The following is a 16,426-nucleotide window of genomic DNA, read 5'->3' on the forward strand; positions in this document are numbered from 1 at the left end:
TGTTGAATAATTTGATCATCGTTCCCAATATGTGAGTTTCCAAATATCAAAACCTTTAAGAACATCCGCCTAGTCTCTGAATTTCTAAGGATACGTGTATGTACTGAAGCACCAATGATGGTTTTATTAGTATCATGCTCAAATGCACAGATCAAACAAAAGACGACAATTTCAACTAATAATTGGTCGATTGGTTGTCACGTCGAAACTTGTTTCTTTTCTCTCTACTAGGTGATGTTCATTTTCATAACTTCACAAATACTTTGATTAGCAATTGGAGTTGACACATCCTTTATTTTGTTGATGTTTGAAATACCTTTTTAAGTGTTCAATTTAAAAAATAAGTCATTTTGAAATATATATAAATATTTGACAAATACTCAAAATAGATTTTGAAAGCTATTAATGTCTATATTTTAAACAGTTTTGTTTAAATGAAAATGAATTTTTAAAAAACATTTGTTTTTTAAGTTTAATCCAAACGAGCATTTTATAAAACCAGTCATATTTAATCTTGTTTTTACTTCTAGACAAACCATTCAAATTAAGATGTTATCTCTTGCGGCTGTTTTACTCTGAAAGATGTCAATGTCCTCATATTTTATCAGAATCATTAACCGAATCACAAAAACGGTCTACCGAGAAAGCAAACGGAAAATATTAATTTACAGGTTTGATTTCTCTTGGAATCATAAAGACAATCTGGCGAGAAAACACCATTTTCAGATTAAGAACGCATTGTTCTTTCCAAAATCCTTTGCTCTTTGTTTGAATCTAAAATCACATTACCGACATGCACTTCCGATGATATGAACCCCAGAAGCCGTCTTTCTCATAAGGCAATCATATTCTGCAGATTTACAATGCTAACAATATCTACAGTTTAGTTACATTCACTTGCACATGGAAATGTAGCAGCAGCAGCACCTTCATCTTCTCAGAACACATTGCCTACAGTTGTCATTGCAAAGTTTTGTTATCTGCCAAAATAAAATAACATAACATAAAATAAAAGGGAGCAACAAGAAAAAGTTAGGTGACACAAAAAGAAAAACCAAGGCTTGAATTTTCCTTCTCATGGTTATTTTGTACCATACGAGCCCAATAGTGCTAGACATCAATGCAAGAAAACGAGAATAAAATGATACCTTGCAAGAGGGTCAACCAGGTGAACAACAAAAAATCAAATGTGGAATCATTTATATAAGAACTCAAACTGACTTGGTCAATAGCCAAGAAAGGGGTAGTGAAGTGGAAGGTGAGACGTTAACATCTAAAATAGCAGACCACGAGATACAAAAATGAAAGAAGAAATTTTCTTAAAACGTCAGCAAAGATGCCAACTGTCAATTTGTATAATGCTTTTCGTGTCGTTGTCCTTTTTAAAGTTGAGATTAGTTTATGAAAAATCTTGATATCACATGTGCATATGCAAGTTTACTGTGTGCTAATTAAACAAGATAATGCAGGAGTATAAACTACGAGGTAATTTATGACTGAAGCTGTGCGTTGCATTACCTTGGAGAAGTACTTTCTGAACAGGACTTCTACTAGGGAATGTTCTGCACTCCAATGCCTTCATTGCTGCTTCAGCAAAAACTTGTGCTGTTTCAGCTTCAGCCTCTGCTTCTTCTGCTTCTCTTGCTGCCCTTTCAGCTTCCGCAATGGCAGCCTCTGCCTCAGCTACTGCACGTGCAGCAGCTATAGCTGCCTCCTCTGCAGTCATTACCCTCATCTTTGAAAGTTCCGAGTCAACCTGGGATTTAGTGATAATTTTGACTTCATTCTTCTCGGTCTTTGAAGAATCCATCTGCTTGTCCTCAAGAAGTAACAATGGAGCACTTCTTCTTCCAGACAAGGGAGAATTTGGAGCAATCCTGTACTTGTGCTTTACCTACCCAAACAAAATCCATATAAATGATCTAATAGCAAATTCCAGCATTACCATTCATTTGCCAGTGTCAAGTTTGCCATTTTCTTCATGATTTTTTTGACAAATTCAGTATTACTAGCGTTACAATTTACAACGGGGCCTTGACCTTTTTTTTTTGTTTGGGGGGGGGGGGGGGGGGGAGGGTGGTGTGGTGGTGGGGGAGCCGGTATATTTTTACACCAAAATAATATATTTTTACACCAAAATAATGCATTCAAGATGGCAGAGTCTAGGATGTCTTTAGAAGTCTTATATATCTCCTTGGAGATACGAGCATTTCTTTCCTCCCAAATTTTCCACAGAACTGCAGAGATAATGCATTTCCACAATTGCTCTTTGGAAGCTTTAAAAGGAAGATCAATGAAAATAATCTGAACCAACTAAAAGTGTCATTCGGTAAGACCACATTCCAGTCAAAACCAACTAAAAGTGCCTTCACAAAATATTACTCTAATTTGAGCATGAATTCTTTATACACGGCTTACTGGACCATCCTACAAAATATTTTCTGAAATTGTGCCTACAATAAAATACTTGGAAATGTTTCAAAATGCACTTGAATAAATTCTTAACCACATAACCTGGCACATTTAAAGCGTTCAATGTGCCATGTTATTATGACTCAAACATCAGGGTCAGTTAAACCCCTCCATCAAATTTTGACTGAGCAAGCTCTTTTTGAAGGCATTCGATATTGTTTATGGTTCCACAGCAAATCCCATTCAAAGTTGAGATATGTGAAAGAGGCAAACCTTGTATGTAGAGCCACGATTTGGACAAAGTAGGGACACGTGAAACACCAAAGGCTAGCAGCTGTAGAGTCAATTGATATGCCACCTTCCACATCTAATCCTAATTCTCTTTGGGAAAACGGCTGCAGAGAGTGGGCACAAGTTTCATATTTGATCACTAAACAAGAGAATGTCATCTATAGGGGGTAACTTCAGGAAAAGAAAAACCAAGTCACCTACTACAAAACTCAAATCCTTCCTCTTCTTATTGACCAATGTCTTCACACATATATGCCACCCCTGGAATATAATTTATGTCAGGCTTTGGAACAAAGGGCACAATGTAGGCGAGGATGGACTTTTGTAGAGACTTTACGAAGTTTTGAGGATCTAAGAGCTCTCCCTACCATAAAGAAGCATTAAGAGATTTCTTCATGGACGATGGAAAAGGGAAGGTGGCGACCTGGTGGCTTATGTGCAACATGTGGTCCTTTGCCACTCCATTAGTGACTCAGCTTTAGTGCCTTGAAGTGAATGAATTTGAAAGAACGGGCTTGCGGAGCTTCTTGCAAAGGAGATAAGAAAAGGCTCAGCAGAGGAGAGGCAAGAGTCTTTCACAAACTCAAGTTCAAGACCTCCAATTCAAATCCGTCCCAACAGTTAACTGTGATTAGGTCTTGACCACAGAGTGCCTTAAAAGAAGTTGTTTTAAGGTATGAATTGTTATAACAATTTTGGCCCAAATGCATCCAGCACATCCACTGTTTTGATTTATCTGTGCAGCGTCAAGGATCTGCCTCTAAGCAGTCTGTTTACAACTTTGGACTGGTCCATTTGTAGATGAAAGGAACTTACTATTCTTCAACTATGTATCCAGTTTCCTGAATAGCTGTTGCCAAAAATAAAAAAACTAGGAAATTATTTTCTTTGTCGGATATGATTAAAAAAAATCCACGGAGCCTCTTTCAGAAAAAAAAGGGTCCCTCACTACTCAAGCTGCAAAGGGATGCAGCAAAGAAGAATGGTACTTATAAGCCCTATCTGCCACCACAAGAATGGTACTGTCCTTCGGAGTGGAGCAAGTCTTCCATAAAATCCACTGTTATTACCTACTAGACTTGCTGAGATAAAGGTCGTAACAATCCTACAGAGCTGCCGTCAAAGAATAATCCATTTTTTATCACATTTTAGTGTGAAATCTGACTCCATTCCGTCCAGAAAAAAATTCACAGTTGATCATTTCTAGGAACTTCACAAAGCAAGAGGTTCCTTTTAGCACCCCAATTAGCTTCTATGAAAAGTTAGGATAATTCCACCATAGTTAAATCCCAGAGAAAATAACAGATTGGTTCTTGTTAGAAATATTATTAGAATGAACATTCAAAATATTTTTAGGATATCAAGGGTGTATTGATCATTGGACAAAGGGTTGGTTAATAAATGGTGGTTATATACAATGTGGGTTAGGGAAGTAAGAAGTAAGTAGTGAATCCGTAAATAGTTTCTTGGAGTCCAAGCTTCTCTCAGTGTTTAGGGAACTGCAGTCTTCCTTCAGTTTGCTGCTATTTTCGGTTATTTCTAATTCAAATTCTAGTTTCTAACAGTCCTTTAGATTGGACATAACGTTAGAAAAAAGAATGTTTGCCCCGATTCTCCATTGAGTACCTTGGGGTCGAAGATATTCTCCATAGTCAAGGCTGCACAGAATGGAGGTTCCTCCAATTAAATCACTTAGAGAAGTTCTACCCACAATCATTTTATCGAGAATACCCGCCATCATTTAATCGAGAATTACAGACTCTTATAGTGACTATCTAGACTCACCGGTGTAAGGACTCCATTCTTGGGATGGCTAGCACTCTTGCAATTAGTTCTCTTCCATACACCAAGGCTGCCCTTGCTCCTCACTGACCCAACGTCTAATGAAAAGAGCAATAGGTTTTTCGTTTTGCATTAAACTGCCAAACTCCCACAACGTAGGCACCAACCTCCAACAACAAATAACTGCTCAAATTTCGGTAAAGAAAGAACCTAACCATGGTTCTTTTTAGTTGCTGACAAGCTTGTTGGCTTAGGTGTATCTATGAACTGGTCCCTTTTCAATGATTCCATGAGTGGCCACAAAATGCGTTCATTATCCTTCATAAAGGGGTTGTTTGGGGTGCTGAGTTGAGATAGGACGCCTGAAGTTCATATGTCTGTGGAGTTCATATGTCTGTGTTTGTGGTGCAGAGTTAAGTTCATATGACTGGATATCTGATACAATTTTTTGAACTCTAAATAATATACTTTTATGATTACTATTTTTGTTTTAAAATCATTTTAATCAATAATTCTACCCATTTTTGTTTGAATAAAATATGGATTGCAATTTTTTCTTTTAATTTTTAAAACGTTTCTTTCTTTCTTTCTTTCTTTCTTTCTTTCTTTTTTTGAGCAATGAACAACAATTAACCGATTACATTTCTTGTAAAAATATGGTTAAATAAAATGAGAAACTAAAACGAAATCAAAACTTTTGATTCTAACTAATTTTTCTCTTTGAATTTCATTATCTTCTTCTTCTTTTTCTTCTTCTTATTGTTGCTCTATATTTTTACTATGTCATGAATTTTTTTAATTAAATCTTCCCCATCATCGTAACAACCAATAGAATGTCACCACATTTCTTCAACAATTTCACTTTCATTTCCTCTAAATTTAGAGGATCATCAAATAACAAATCTCTATTTTTCACTAATTCTTGCCGGAAAATGTTTCAGGAAATTCTTTTTCATTTAATGGTTTTTTTTGTTATATGTTACGTACTTTTCAACTATATACATACTTTTTGTCTAAATCTTCTTAACACTCATTTGATATGTGAATTCATTACGTATAAATATTGCACTTAATGTTGACAAAATAATATTTTTTTATATAATCAACCCTACAACATACTTTAAAAGTCATCAGTCTTATAGTAGTCGGAAGTAGTTGTCGATGTTGATTATCAAAGATGATTTTTGCTGGAGTTTGTAGTCAAAGGTGGTTGTTAGAGCTCGAAGTTAGTCACATGAAGGTGTATTGGAGTTGGTTGTCGAAGTTTGTCATCAGAGGCGGTTTTCAAATCCTAGAGTTGGTCGGGCGAAAGTGATCGTCGAAGTTGATTATCGAAGATGATTTTCGCTAGAGATTGTAGTCGGAGGTGACTGTCGAAGTCCGAAGTTAGTCGCATGAAGGTGGTATTAGAGTTGGTTGTCAGAGTTTGCCATCGAAGGTGGTTGTCGAAGCCTCGAGTTGGTTGTCGGAGTTGCTCGCTCAAAGGTGATCGTCAAATGTGATTTTCATCGGAGTTTGTAGTCGGAAGTGGTTGCTAGAACCTACGAAGGTGGTTGTTGGAATTGGTCATTGAAGTTTATTGTCGAAGCCAATTGGTTGTCGGAGTTGGTAGCACGAAGGTGACCGTTGGAGTTAGGTCACTGAAGGTGGTTGTCGGAGGTTAGAATTGGTTGTCGGAGTTGGTCCGATGAAGGTTGTCGGAGCTCAGAGTTGGTCAACGGAGCTATCATCAGAGGTGGTTGTTGGAGTCTGAATTTCGTTACCGGAATTGTCATCGGAGGTGGTTGTCGGATCCCGGAGTTGACATTGGAGGTGATTGTCGGAGCTTGAAGTTAGTTCTCAGAGTGTGACAGTGGTCGATGGGTGGAGCCATTGAAAAGATGGAAAGAAGGGAGAGTTGGGGTGAGTTAATAAAATATACCAACTCAACTCCATCAAAATTTAAAGTTGGTGGGCCAAACAATGAGTTGGTATATTATACCAACTCAACTTAACTCATGTTAGTGAGCGAAACACCCTCAAAATTTCTTTAGTACCCAGTTAAACAAAGGAACCTTCAACATTCTTGAAACACACAAGACACGTAGGGATTGAATTTTCTGCTGATCAGCCGACACTCCACCCATCGTAATAACTGAGGTACTCCAGTTCCATTAAGGCAAATCACATTTCTGGAGGTTAGCATATAGCTTTTGATCATGCTGGACACAAGTATCCAGAATAGGGCTACAAACCAAAATTCCATTAAAAAAGACACAAACAAATAACCTCGTCATCAAGCATGGCCTGTCTACTCAAACATGGGCTTGTGTCCCATTGATAAAATCTGACTTCAATAATTTTGTTTCCCCAACCAAACAATTACAAAAATTGGCTGCCAAAAGGACTACTCAAACAGCAGGGGTCACAGAATTTTTGACCGGTTTGCTCTCTCCTACTAGATACTGTAACCAGCTTACCCTTTCCCCGCTCCCCTTTTGATTTATTTTGTTTACATTGTAGTTACAACCTTACTTTCCCCTTAGACATACCTTATGAACACTCCCCACTATAGAATGACACATTCTCGTGCATAAAAGTTCTGAAACATCCTTCCAATTACCCTTGCTATTCTATAATTTCCTAAGCCGCTGCTCCTTCACGCCTTCCTCCTAGCGAAGACATTAGCACAGGCTTACCAGTAATGTTCAATTAGCTTTGCAGCTCAACAGTCTCGAGAATGAAGAGCAGCTATTATAATTGTTGGTGAAATTTTATATTTTTTAAATGAAGAAAAAGGGAAGTAAAGAATCCCACATTGATTAATTTAGCTAGGAGTTGCCTCCTCATATACCCCACCTTTCCTTGTGGGTTTAAGCCCCAAGGGGTACCTAAGTTTTAGAAAGGGTGGGAAGGTAGACAAATGTGGATATAGTGGTCATCCCACACGCGCACCGTTGCCGTCCGGTCGGGCGTGACGAGGCGCAGCGCGGCACGCACGCGTGTGGAATTATTTTTTATTAATTTTTTTTTTCTTATTTTTTATTAAAAAAATCATCATCCGTTCCGTTCAGCCATCCGAACTTACCGTGGTCATCCGTCTTTTACGTGGTCTTCCGTCACGTTCGTTCCGCTCCCACCTTGTGCGTTTATACGACGTTTCCCCTTCTTTGCACACTCCCAAGGCCTACAAATTGCCTTTGGTGCTTTAGAAGGAAGATACACAAATCAGAAATCAACTCTTCCCTCCCTACTTTCCTTCTCCCTTTTTTCCCTTCACGTTCTTTGAGCATATTCAGTCTGAAGGGGTGTGAGTATTCCGATAAGCTTTCAGTACAGTTCCGATCGAGACAAGTTTCTACCTGGGCTGTTTTATCTTGGGGACGACGTGGCATCTACTACAAACTGTTTGCATTCCAAACAGAACCGTGAAACGTCTTAAAGAGAGTGAGATCCGCGATTCAGCCTACTTTCACAAGGTTCTATTTTGCAAGTTATTCCCAGTTTGTTCGCCAGTGCTAATTCCATTGCCTATGTTTCAACACTGTTCGTCGGAGACTCCGCCTCTGTTGCTGTTTACTGGGCAGTTGGTTCATCAATAATCATTGTTCCATATAGTTCCAGTACTATTATTATTTTTTTCAATAACCAGGAGTTGAAGCTTTGCCCTTTATACTTAGTGGGGCGCCTACGCCAAACTTGGACCCATAAGACATCAAGGAGGTGTTTGCGGAGCAAAAAGTGGAGTTGTGAAGTCTGAAAAGTGGCGAAGTAGTGGGCTCACAGTGTAAGAAGTTAATAGAGCATAAAATTGATGTTTTTTAGTCGTGGGACCTACATACTCCTTTGACCAAACAAGGAATGGAGTTCCAAACTCCAACTCCTTGGTCAAACACCCCGCAAGGGTTTTTGATATTAAGCTCACCCAAAGATTTGAACTTGGAATGGTGTCAAACCAAATCTGAATTTTTTATCAAAATGAATCTCTCCTTCTAAATGTGGGAGGAGATCTTTATTTTTTAAGGAAAAGTGATTACAAGATGCTAACAAAATAACAACTAACTAACTAATTCCTTGGTTAGTTTTACAAAAAGGCCCCTTGGTACACCATATTCCATCCCCTAAAATCAGACTCATCCTCGAGGATGACAATTAGGACACCAACTGGAAGTCATCAGGAGCAAAATAAGGTTTAAGATCAATAACATTGAATATTGGATTAATATGTAGGTCACAAGGCAACTCAATACGGTAACTTTGTTTGGCCTTCAGTCTACAAATGAGATGTAGCGCTTAAATGCAGTCTTCCACTCGTCCCTAGTGGTATTCACTCTTCAAGTCCTCTTTTGAAAAAATCAAGGCTTCTCCGAGATGAACAAGTAAATCACCTATTCTAGGGATTGGGAAGCTATACTTTACTGTAATCCAGTTGATAGCTCTACTATTAACGTACATCCTCCAACTTCCATCTTTCTTTGGTGTAAGTAGGGCTGGCACTACACACGGGATCAAACTCAATTGAATATGCCCTTTTTAGTAACTCCTCGATATGTTGATGAAGGATTTCATACTCTTTAGGACTCATCCTATAATGAGGCAAATGTAGTAAAGTAGCTCTCGAGATTAGATCAATGTGATGTTAGATGTCTCGCAAGGGAGATAGCCCCTTGGGTTCCTCTCTAAGTTGAGGGAATTCATCAAACAAACAGCCTTTGTACCTTTGGAGGAGCTTCAACTTCTTGTGTTTCTTTGGACTTTTCAGTAACAACAAGTCCTAGAATATCAGCCTCCCTTTCCTTCATCAATATTTTGGCACTAATTGTAATAAACAAGTGGCTGCTGTCTTTTTTCTTCATCTTTACTCCCTCATCATTCTTCTTGTTCAATGGGAGCAATACAATATTCTTGTCCATCTACTGGAACTCGTATGTATTTTCTCTCCCCTTGTGCAAGGCTCGAGAGTCAAATTGCCACAGTCTCTCCAAGAGGATATGGCATACATCCATCTCCAACACGTCACACACAATTTGATCTTTGTATCCACTCCCAATAACATTGCATCTCCAATTGTACAAATTTCATTGACTTGAACTTCTCCACTCTTCTTCACCCAACCAATCTTGCATGCACTTGAGTGAGGCTCCACCTTGAGATTCAATGCCACTACAAGCTTCTTAGACACGAAGTTCTCACTACTTCCACTATCAATGATAACATTGCATACCTTGCCGTTGATGGTGCATCTTATCTTGAAAAGACAATGCTTTTGTGGATTAGATTCTCCCTTTGGTGTGATCAAAACTCTTTGGAGAACGCATGAGACTTTATCTCCATCCTTTGGCTCAATCATTTCGGCTTCTTCTTCACTAATTTCATTGTTCTCATATGAGATTTCATCTTCTTCCATGTAGGCTACTCTCTTGCGTTGTGGGCATGTATTGGATAGGTGGCCAGCTTGGCCACACGGAAAGCATTTCCCTAAAGAAGGCTGGTTGCAGTGGTTTTGAGATTTCTTCTAGTCGCCTACCTCTGTTTTCTTCTCTTCCAAAGTTTCTTGGGTTTCCTTATCTGTTCCTCATGTTGCAAGAGGTTGGTATGCTTGCTTGTGGTTCTTACCAACAACTTGGGTTCTCCTATTGGTGGCTACATCATATGAGGCTTTTCTTGAAGCATTCTTGGAGCGTATCTCATTTAATTCTTCCACAGTTTCAGCAAAAGAAATCACATCAACAAGTAAATGAAATGGTTGAAGTTTCACCTTTTCTTTGAGATCCATTCTAGGGCCACCGATGAATCTAGCAATCATGTGCTGTTCGTTTTCTGCCAAGTTGGCTCTTGCTCCTAGCCGATGGAACTCCTCCACATAGTTTGCCACTTTCCTCGACCCTTGTCTACAATTTTGATATTGATTATACAATTGCTCGTAATACGGAGGCAGAAATCTCCCTTTCAGCAGTCGTTTCATCTTCTCCCATGTTTGAATAGGCCTCTTCCCCTGCCTTTGCCGATTAACCTCCATTTGATCCCACCATACGAACGCCCTCCCTTCAACTTGAAGGCTACTAAGCGCACCTTCTAGTGATTTGTGGTGTTCATGTAGTTAAAGAAGTTCTCCATATTCTTGATTCAATCCAGAAATGTCTCAATATCACGACTCTCGTTGTAAACCGGTAAGTCAAATTTGATTTTGTAATCGTGCATTTCACCTCTAGCTTTATATCTTCCTTCTTGCCCTCTTCTTGGAGTATAAAACTCTTCTTCTTGATCATCTTCACTCAATGAATCCCAATCTTGATCTTCTTGATGCCTTTCTTGAATAATGGGTGTCTTCTTGGATTTTCTTGGAGCTTCCTATGCTGGTTTCTCCCTCCTCTTGGTTGTCCGCTGCCTCTCTTTCCTCTTCCTCCCCATTCTAGCATGAATGGTTGGGCATTCTCCCGATTTTGAAGTGCTGTTGCCAACAACTCTACCTTTCAAGTAAGGGTTTCCATGCTTTCTTGAAGACTTATTAACGTTTCTTGAATTCCCCCCAATGAGTTCCCAAAGGACAGCAAGTGTCGTGTTTTAGTTCTTGGAGAGAGGATGGGGGTTTCTTCCACCTCTTTTTCTTGCTCACAGTTGTCTCCACCAATCGACTGATTGGCTCTTCTTCCGGCCATTGATCCCCAAATCTTGGAGTGCTCTGATACCACTTTTGGTGTCAAACCAAATCTAAATTTTTTATCAAAATGAATCTCTCCTTCTAACTGAGGGAGGAAGTCTCTATGGGAAAATTGATTATAAGATGCTAACAAAATAACAACTACTAACTAACTAACTCCTTGGTTAGTTTTACAAAAAGGCCCCTTGGTACACCATGGGACTTCTAAGCTGGTATGACCAGGAGACCCCAAGCCCTTGCCAATTGGGCAACCCCTTGGGGGCTACAATTTCTCTATAATAGTAGGAGAGTTACCTTTATCAACTTTCCATTTGCGGTCATATGCTTTAATTTTGTTGAAAGAAGTTTTTTAAGGTTTTGTGGGGCCCAGTAATGCTCCTACATAAAACAAATGAAAATTTCAGAATGTATAGAACCATTTTTGTCAACAAAAAAAAAAATCATGTAGAGGCATCAAGGTAAGAAGAAGGAACTGAAAATTGTATAAAGCTAGGGTCATAAAATCTTCTGTATTCATCTATGCTTTTTTTTTTTAATTTTTTATGTGAGGATTTACTATAATCTAAACCTTCAAATGATCAGAGTACACAATTTGTTAGGGATCTAAATTATGAATGAGAAAGACCCAGGACCTGAAAGTTATATAAACTAAGTACCGATCTAAGAGATGATAGAACTGCCTGAAATAAGTGAATTTGATAAACAAGAGGAGAACCTTTTTGTAATCTCCTTGGTTTTTGTTAGATGTCTTATTACTCATTTTGTTCCTTTCATCCTTTTTGAATGAAAGTTATTTCTTACTTCACACTCACACACAGAGATTATCATGTAATGTTATAAACAGATAAAGAAATCACATTTTAGTAGAATTTTGCTCAGCATCCCTTCCACAGAAAGAAAATGACATATCACAGAAGCACATAACAATTACAACAGTAAGGTCTTGCTAATTCTCCATTCCATGCCTAAGAAATAATTAAGGAAGCCAGCAGGAAAGATCTTTAATGCACATAAAAAATTCTCAAACATTCAAATTCAAATGTTTTATGCAGTAGCACCTCTATGTACATAGCAATTGCAGCCCGGTCAGAACCCCTTGGCTCCTTTAAGTTGTTAATTGCCTCTGATATAAGTTTGTCCAGTCTACACCATGCAAAAGAGGTCTTATAAATCAATTAAAAATCAAGAAAGGAAGGATGAAGCACCTGCAGCTTCCAATGAAAGACTAATTTTAGAGCGCGATGTTTGAAAACGATGTCTAATGGATATAAACCAATTTGGCAATTATATTTTCCCATTCTGAATGGAGGTGAAAGATCACTTAGATCCTTAATGTGTCATATCTTAGTTCAAGATAACTGCCATAGGGGCAAAAGGTAACATTATAGAGCCAAAAAAACCTCTTGTTCCTCATCTGATTACAGGAAAGATGAACAATAAATTGAAGAAATATTGCCTCCAAAACGAGTTTTTTTAAAAAAAAAAAAAATAGAGTGGCACTAAATGCAATAAGGTCGAGGGCTTTGGTAATGCATCAAAGCCAAGATTTACTTTACCAGAAAATTTAGCCGGCTATGTGCTATGGTATTTGATATTTTAAATGGAACCGTGTGAACCCAAATAATAATTGGTTAGGCAATTATCACAATAAATATCTGACTATTTCACCCTGGAACAAAAAAGATTCACATGATTAGCTGCCATGAGACCTTGCTAGTGGCTCTTTTGGACCATTAGAGCGAATTGTCCCATTCGAAATTGCTAGTGGCTTAGCGTCAACAATCTCCTCATTCTGAAGCACGGTGCTTACAGGCATAGGATTATCATGTTGTTTTATGGCCATAGAATTCTTTTTAAGTGCGAGCTTAGCCTTTTGCCTAGACCCCCATATTGCAGTAACATTTATATTTCTCCACTTATCCTGTTCAGAGCCAAAATTACATTGAAAAAACATTAAATGTTTCGGTAAACCGAGCATTATGTCTCCAAATAGAATATGAAAGAAAAACTTAACATGAGATGCTTGGTGAATTTCTACATTCCGTGACTTAATTACTCTGGTCAGTGAACAAGAATTAGGGGGCGGGGGGAGGCACCTTGAGATCCACATTTGAACGTTGATGCAAAATTGAACTGAACTCAGGATCTGTGAGTATTGTGCGCCATTTTCCTGCTCCATGCTTGATCACTCCTGCTTTAAGGGCAGCTTCTTCTTCAGCTGTCCATTTCTGCTTTGGCGCACCCATTTGCAAAAGCCCACCCGACACTGCAACAATTTTTGCAGCATTTTTAGCGAACTCCCATTAAGCAATCAAATCAACTCAAGGAACACAAATCACTGGCCAGTAAGTAATTTAGTAATTCCATTGTTTACAAGAAATAGAGTGTTTTCAAAGTACATGAAATTGCTCATAAAAAGCTTTCAACGCAAATTTTGTCCATTTTAGAGCAAAACGAACAAATGGTAAACAATTCAAATGGACGAGAGGGTAGCTAATGTTTCCTTGTAAAACGAATGCATCCTTCATGAGATTTCTGACACCTCTATGTCACATTTAACACCGAAGTTGTAAAGTTGTTGATCGAATAAAGATGGATGCAAGATTATTTCTACCCAATTATTCAAATTGTTAGACATATCTAATCAATTCTCTCCCCGAAACGGTCCGAGCTTCTAGGAATACTTCTATTTCTACCGAACAATTCATTCAAACTGAAAACGCAGAAGCAAGAATTGAACAAACAGAACTTGAAACAAAATTCTGTGTCTTCTTACCTTACAAGAAATAGGGAACAATAGAATCTCGTAGTTGGGTTGAACTTCCGAAAGAAAGAAAGCCCGGAGCTTAAACCATTTTTTTGTCGCTCAGATTGTACTAAACGTTTTTCCGGCAATTTAAGAGTGTGCGCGCGCCTGATCGAAAGAAAGATCCGATAAATTATTTTGAAGCGGATAAATTTCGCGGTCCGGTCACATCGTCATCCAAACAAGCCGAATCTTGGGAGGAACGAACAAATGATAGAAAAAAGGAAGAATGAAGAGGAAATAGCTTTAGAGAGAAGAGAAAAAAGTGGGAAATTGAGAATGGGAGGGACACTCTCAATTTATCTGTCATAATAATTCAACCACACCCTCGTTTGAAGCAAATTACAAATCACTGCCAATTGGACTTTGGCGGATAAAGTAAAAGTTAAAAGCTGCGTAGCTCCAAATGTCGATGAATATATGTATTCCAATAAGGTGACTAATACAAATATTGCTCAACTACCATAAAATTTATACGGTCATATTTTATGTTTGATATTTGATTCTTAAAAAAATAGTAAAATTAATTAATAAAACATTAATCAACAGTTGGTAATTTCGAAAACTATATCATCTTTAAAATGGGTAGGAATTTCGAGGAGGGGATAGAGATATGTTGGGGTTGCATAGTCAATGTAATTTAACTGGACTAGTAAACTAGTAAACTCGAGAGAACAATCGAATGTTACAAATATCATCACAATAGTTACAAAGATGGAAAAACATAAGTTTTAAAAAAAAAACTCATGGCATATCTATAATATTGCAATGTCCCGAACAAAACACTTTTGGCTCCACGATAGACCCAATGCTACTTTTGTAATGTCGCAATGTTGCATTGTTCTCTTCGAACCGATTACTTTTTGCTACGATTGTTTTGTGCGATGAAATTTTAAGAGTGTGATAGCAGTCAATGAGTATGTACTACATAATTTTATCTTGTGTGATGTTAAGCAATTATTGTTGCGGTGCTTTAGAAGATAAGATAACTTTGATAACTACTTTTTTAAGGTAGACTGTAATGTGAAATGAAAGTCATTTATAATCATCACATCATAGCAAAAGTTATAAGTCGCAAAAGATTAGATTAGATGTTATTTTAAATTTGAAACCAACGTGTAAATAAAGATGATTAATGTTGTAAAAGATTGTTAATATTGTCTAATTTTATCTACTTCATTTGTCGAATGAGATAACCTATTCATCGTATATTGATTTGGAGTAAGATATAAAACATATTTGAAATAACCCATTTACCCGTTTTGTAAACTTCACATAAAATTGTAGTTGAGTTAATTTGAAAAAGTATGTGTATCTAAATCTACAAACATAAAAACGATGTTTAAATTTGTGTATGACAAAAACCACACCAACTTCACCATTTATTTTACTCTTTTTTTTTTCCTTCCTCCTTCATTATTTCAAATATTTGAAAATTTGACCTTAGTTAAAAAAAAAAAAAATACATCATAAGTCATAAAATATTAAAATTAAATTATAATATTCTTTAATATATTTAAAATTACATTCAAGTTAAATTTACAAGCTTAATCAACAATTTTAAAATTTATGATTAATAAATATCCAAATTTTCAATTTTAAACCTAATAAGTTTCTTGGAAATGTCTAATAAATATATAAATTTTTAATTTAGTATTTAATAAATCTCATAAAATATTAAAAAATTTATTTTTAAATATAGAAAAATGAGTAACTTATTTAAAAATATAACAAAATATCATTGTTTATCCATGATAGACACTCATAGATACCGATAGACGTATCAGTGTCTATAACTGATAGACATTGACATTTTGCTATATTTAAAAATATTTTCGACAATTTTGTCATTTAAAACAATTATCGATATTAAAAATGCTTAAAAAGTAACTATTTTAAATTGACAAAAAATATTATTTTCATTTCCAATTTGTCAAACCCCCTCTCGATTTACCTCTTTAACCTAGAAGGATATGTGGGGATGACAGATACTATCTTTTGTGATACTTATTGTCCAATTAAACATGTTCTACCTGAATAAGTCCCAAGTTATCATAAACAAATATAACTTTATTTTTAATAACCAACTCCAATGTTCTCACAAATAATATAACAAGACTATGATCAAGTTCAACATTCAGAACCTGATTAAATTGGAATTCATTGATATCAACCCGAAACCCTAAGACACTGAAACTATGCAACACATCCAATCCCATGGTAGTGGTAGACCTCGACCTCAAGCGACAACTAGAACTCCTTTGTTACTTAGGGGAAAAACAAAACATTTGGAAAACGTAAGTTGGGAAGCCCGATTAGTGATATTTTATGATACTGCCTTTTTGTTTCAAAACAAAATTGAAATCTTATAACAACGCATGCTTTAAAACTTTAATCAGAAACTCTTTTTAAACACGTGAAATAAAGAAATATCTTTTAACGCATGTTCTTTTAATAGAAACTCATATAAACACATGATAAACTTTTTATAACAA

General features: G+C 36.9%; 1 protein-coding gene across 4 annotated transcripts; it reads right to left on the reverse strand.

Moving 5' to 3' along the window:
* Nucleotides 1-703: 703 nt before the first annotated feature.
* Nucleotides 704-14,377, reverse strand: TRB2 (Homeodomain-like/winged-helix DNA-binding family protein). Of its 4 annotated transcripts, none has more exons than XM_039027993.2 (7): nucleotides 13,902-14,377; nucleotides 13,222-13,391; nucleotides 12,835-13,046; nucleotides 12,184-12,268; nucleotides 11,420-11,503; nucleotides 1,519-1,894; nucleotides 704-980 (listed from the first exon to the last, which is right to left on the reverse strand). In XM_039027993.2, the coding sequence occupies exons 2-7, from the start codon at nucleotides 13,369-13,371 to the stop codon at nucleotides 961-963; spliced, it is 927 nt and encodes a 308-aa protein (XP_038883921.1). In that variant the 5' UTR covers nucleotides 13,372-13,391; nucleotides 13,902-14,377; the 3' UTR covers nucleotides 704-960. The 4 variants fall into 4 exon arrangements, with proteins under 4 accessions (XP_038883921.1, XP_038883922.1, XP_090168313.1 ...); XM_039027994.2 differs by having other exon boundaries at nucleotides 704-951; nucleotides 13,902-14,321; XM_090312187.1 differs by lacking the exon at nucleotides 11,420-11,503 and having other exon boundaries at nucleotides 704-951; nucleotides 13,902-14,321.
* Nucleotides 14,378-16,426: the final 2,049 nt, after the last annotated feature.

Source organism: Benincasa hispida, chromosome 3, assembly GCF_027475165.1.
Source record: "Benincasa hispida cultivar pf3 chromosome 3, pf3_genome.v1.1, whole genome shotgun sequence".
Lineage (NCBI taxonomy): Eukaryota > Viridiplantae > Streptophyta > Magnoliopsida > Cucurbitales > Cucurbitaceae > Benincasa > Benincasa hispida.

What these genes read in the sequence shown, in the direction of transcription:
- TRB2 (XM_039027993.2), bottom strand. Translation starts at nt 13,371, where the DNA reads ATGGGTGCGCCAAAGCAGAAATGGACAGCTGAAGAAGAAGCTGCCCTT. An exon ending in CCAAAAGAGCCACTAGCAAG is followed by an intron (nt 12,269 to 12,834) that starts GTCTCATGGCAG and finishes TGCATGGTGTAG; the next exon opens with ACTGGACAAACTTATATCAG. An exon ending in CAAATGGAAAGTTGATAAAG is followed by an intron (nt 1,895 to 11,419) that starts GTAACTCTCCTA and finishes TTGTTTGGGTAG; the next exon opens with GTAAAGCACAAGTACAGGAT.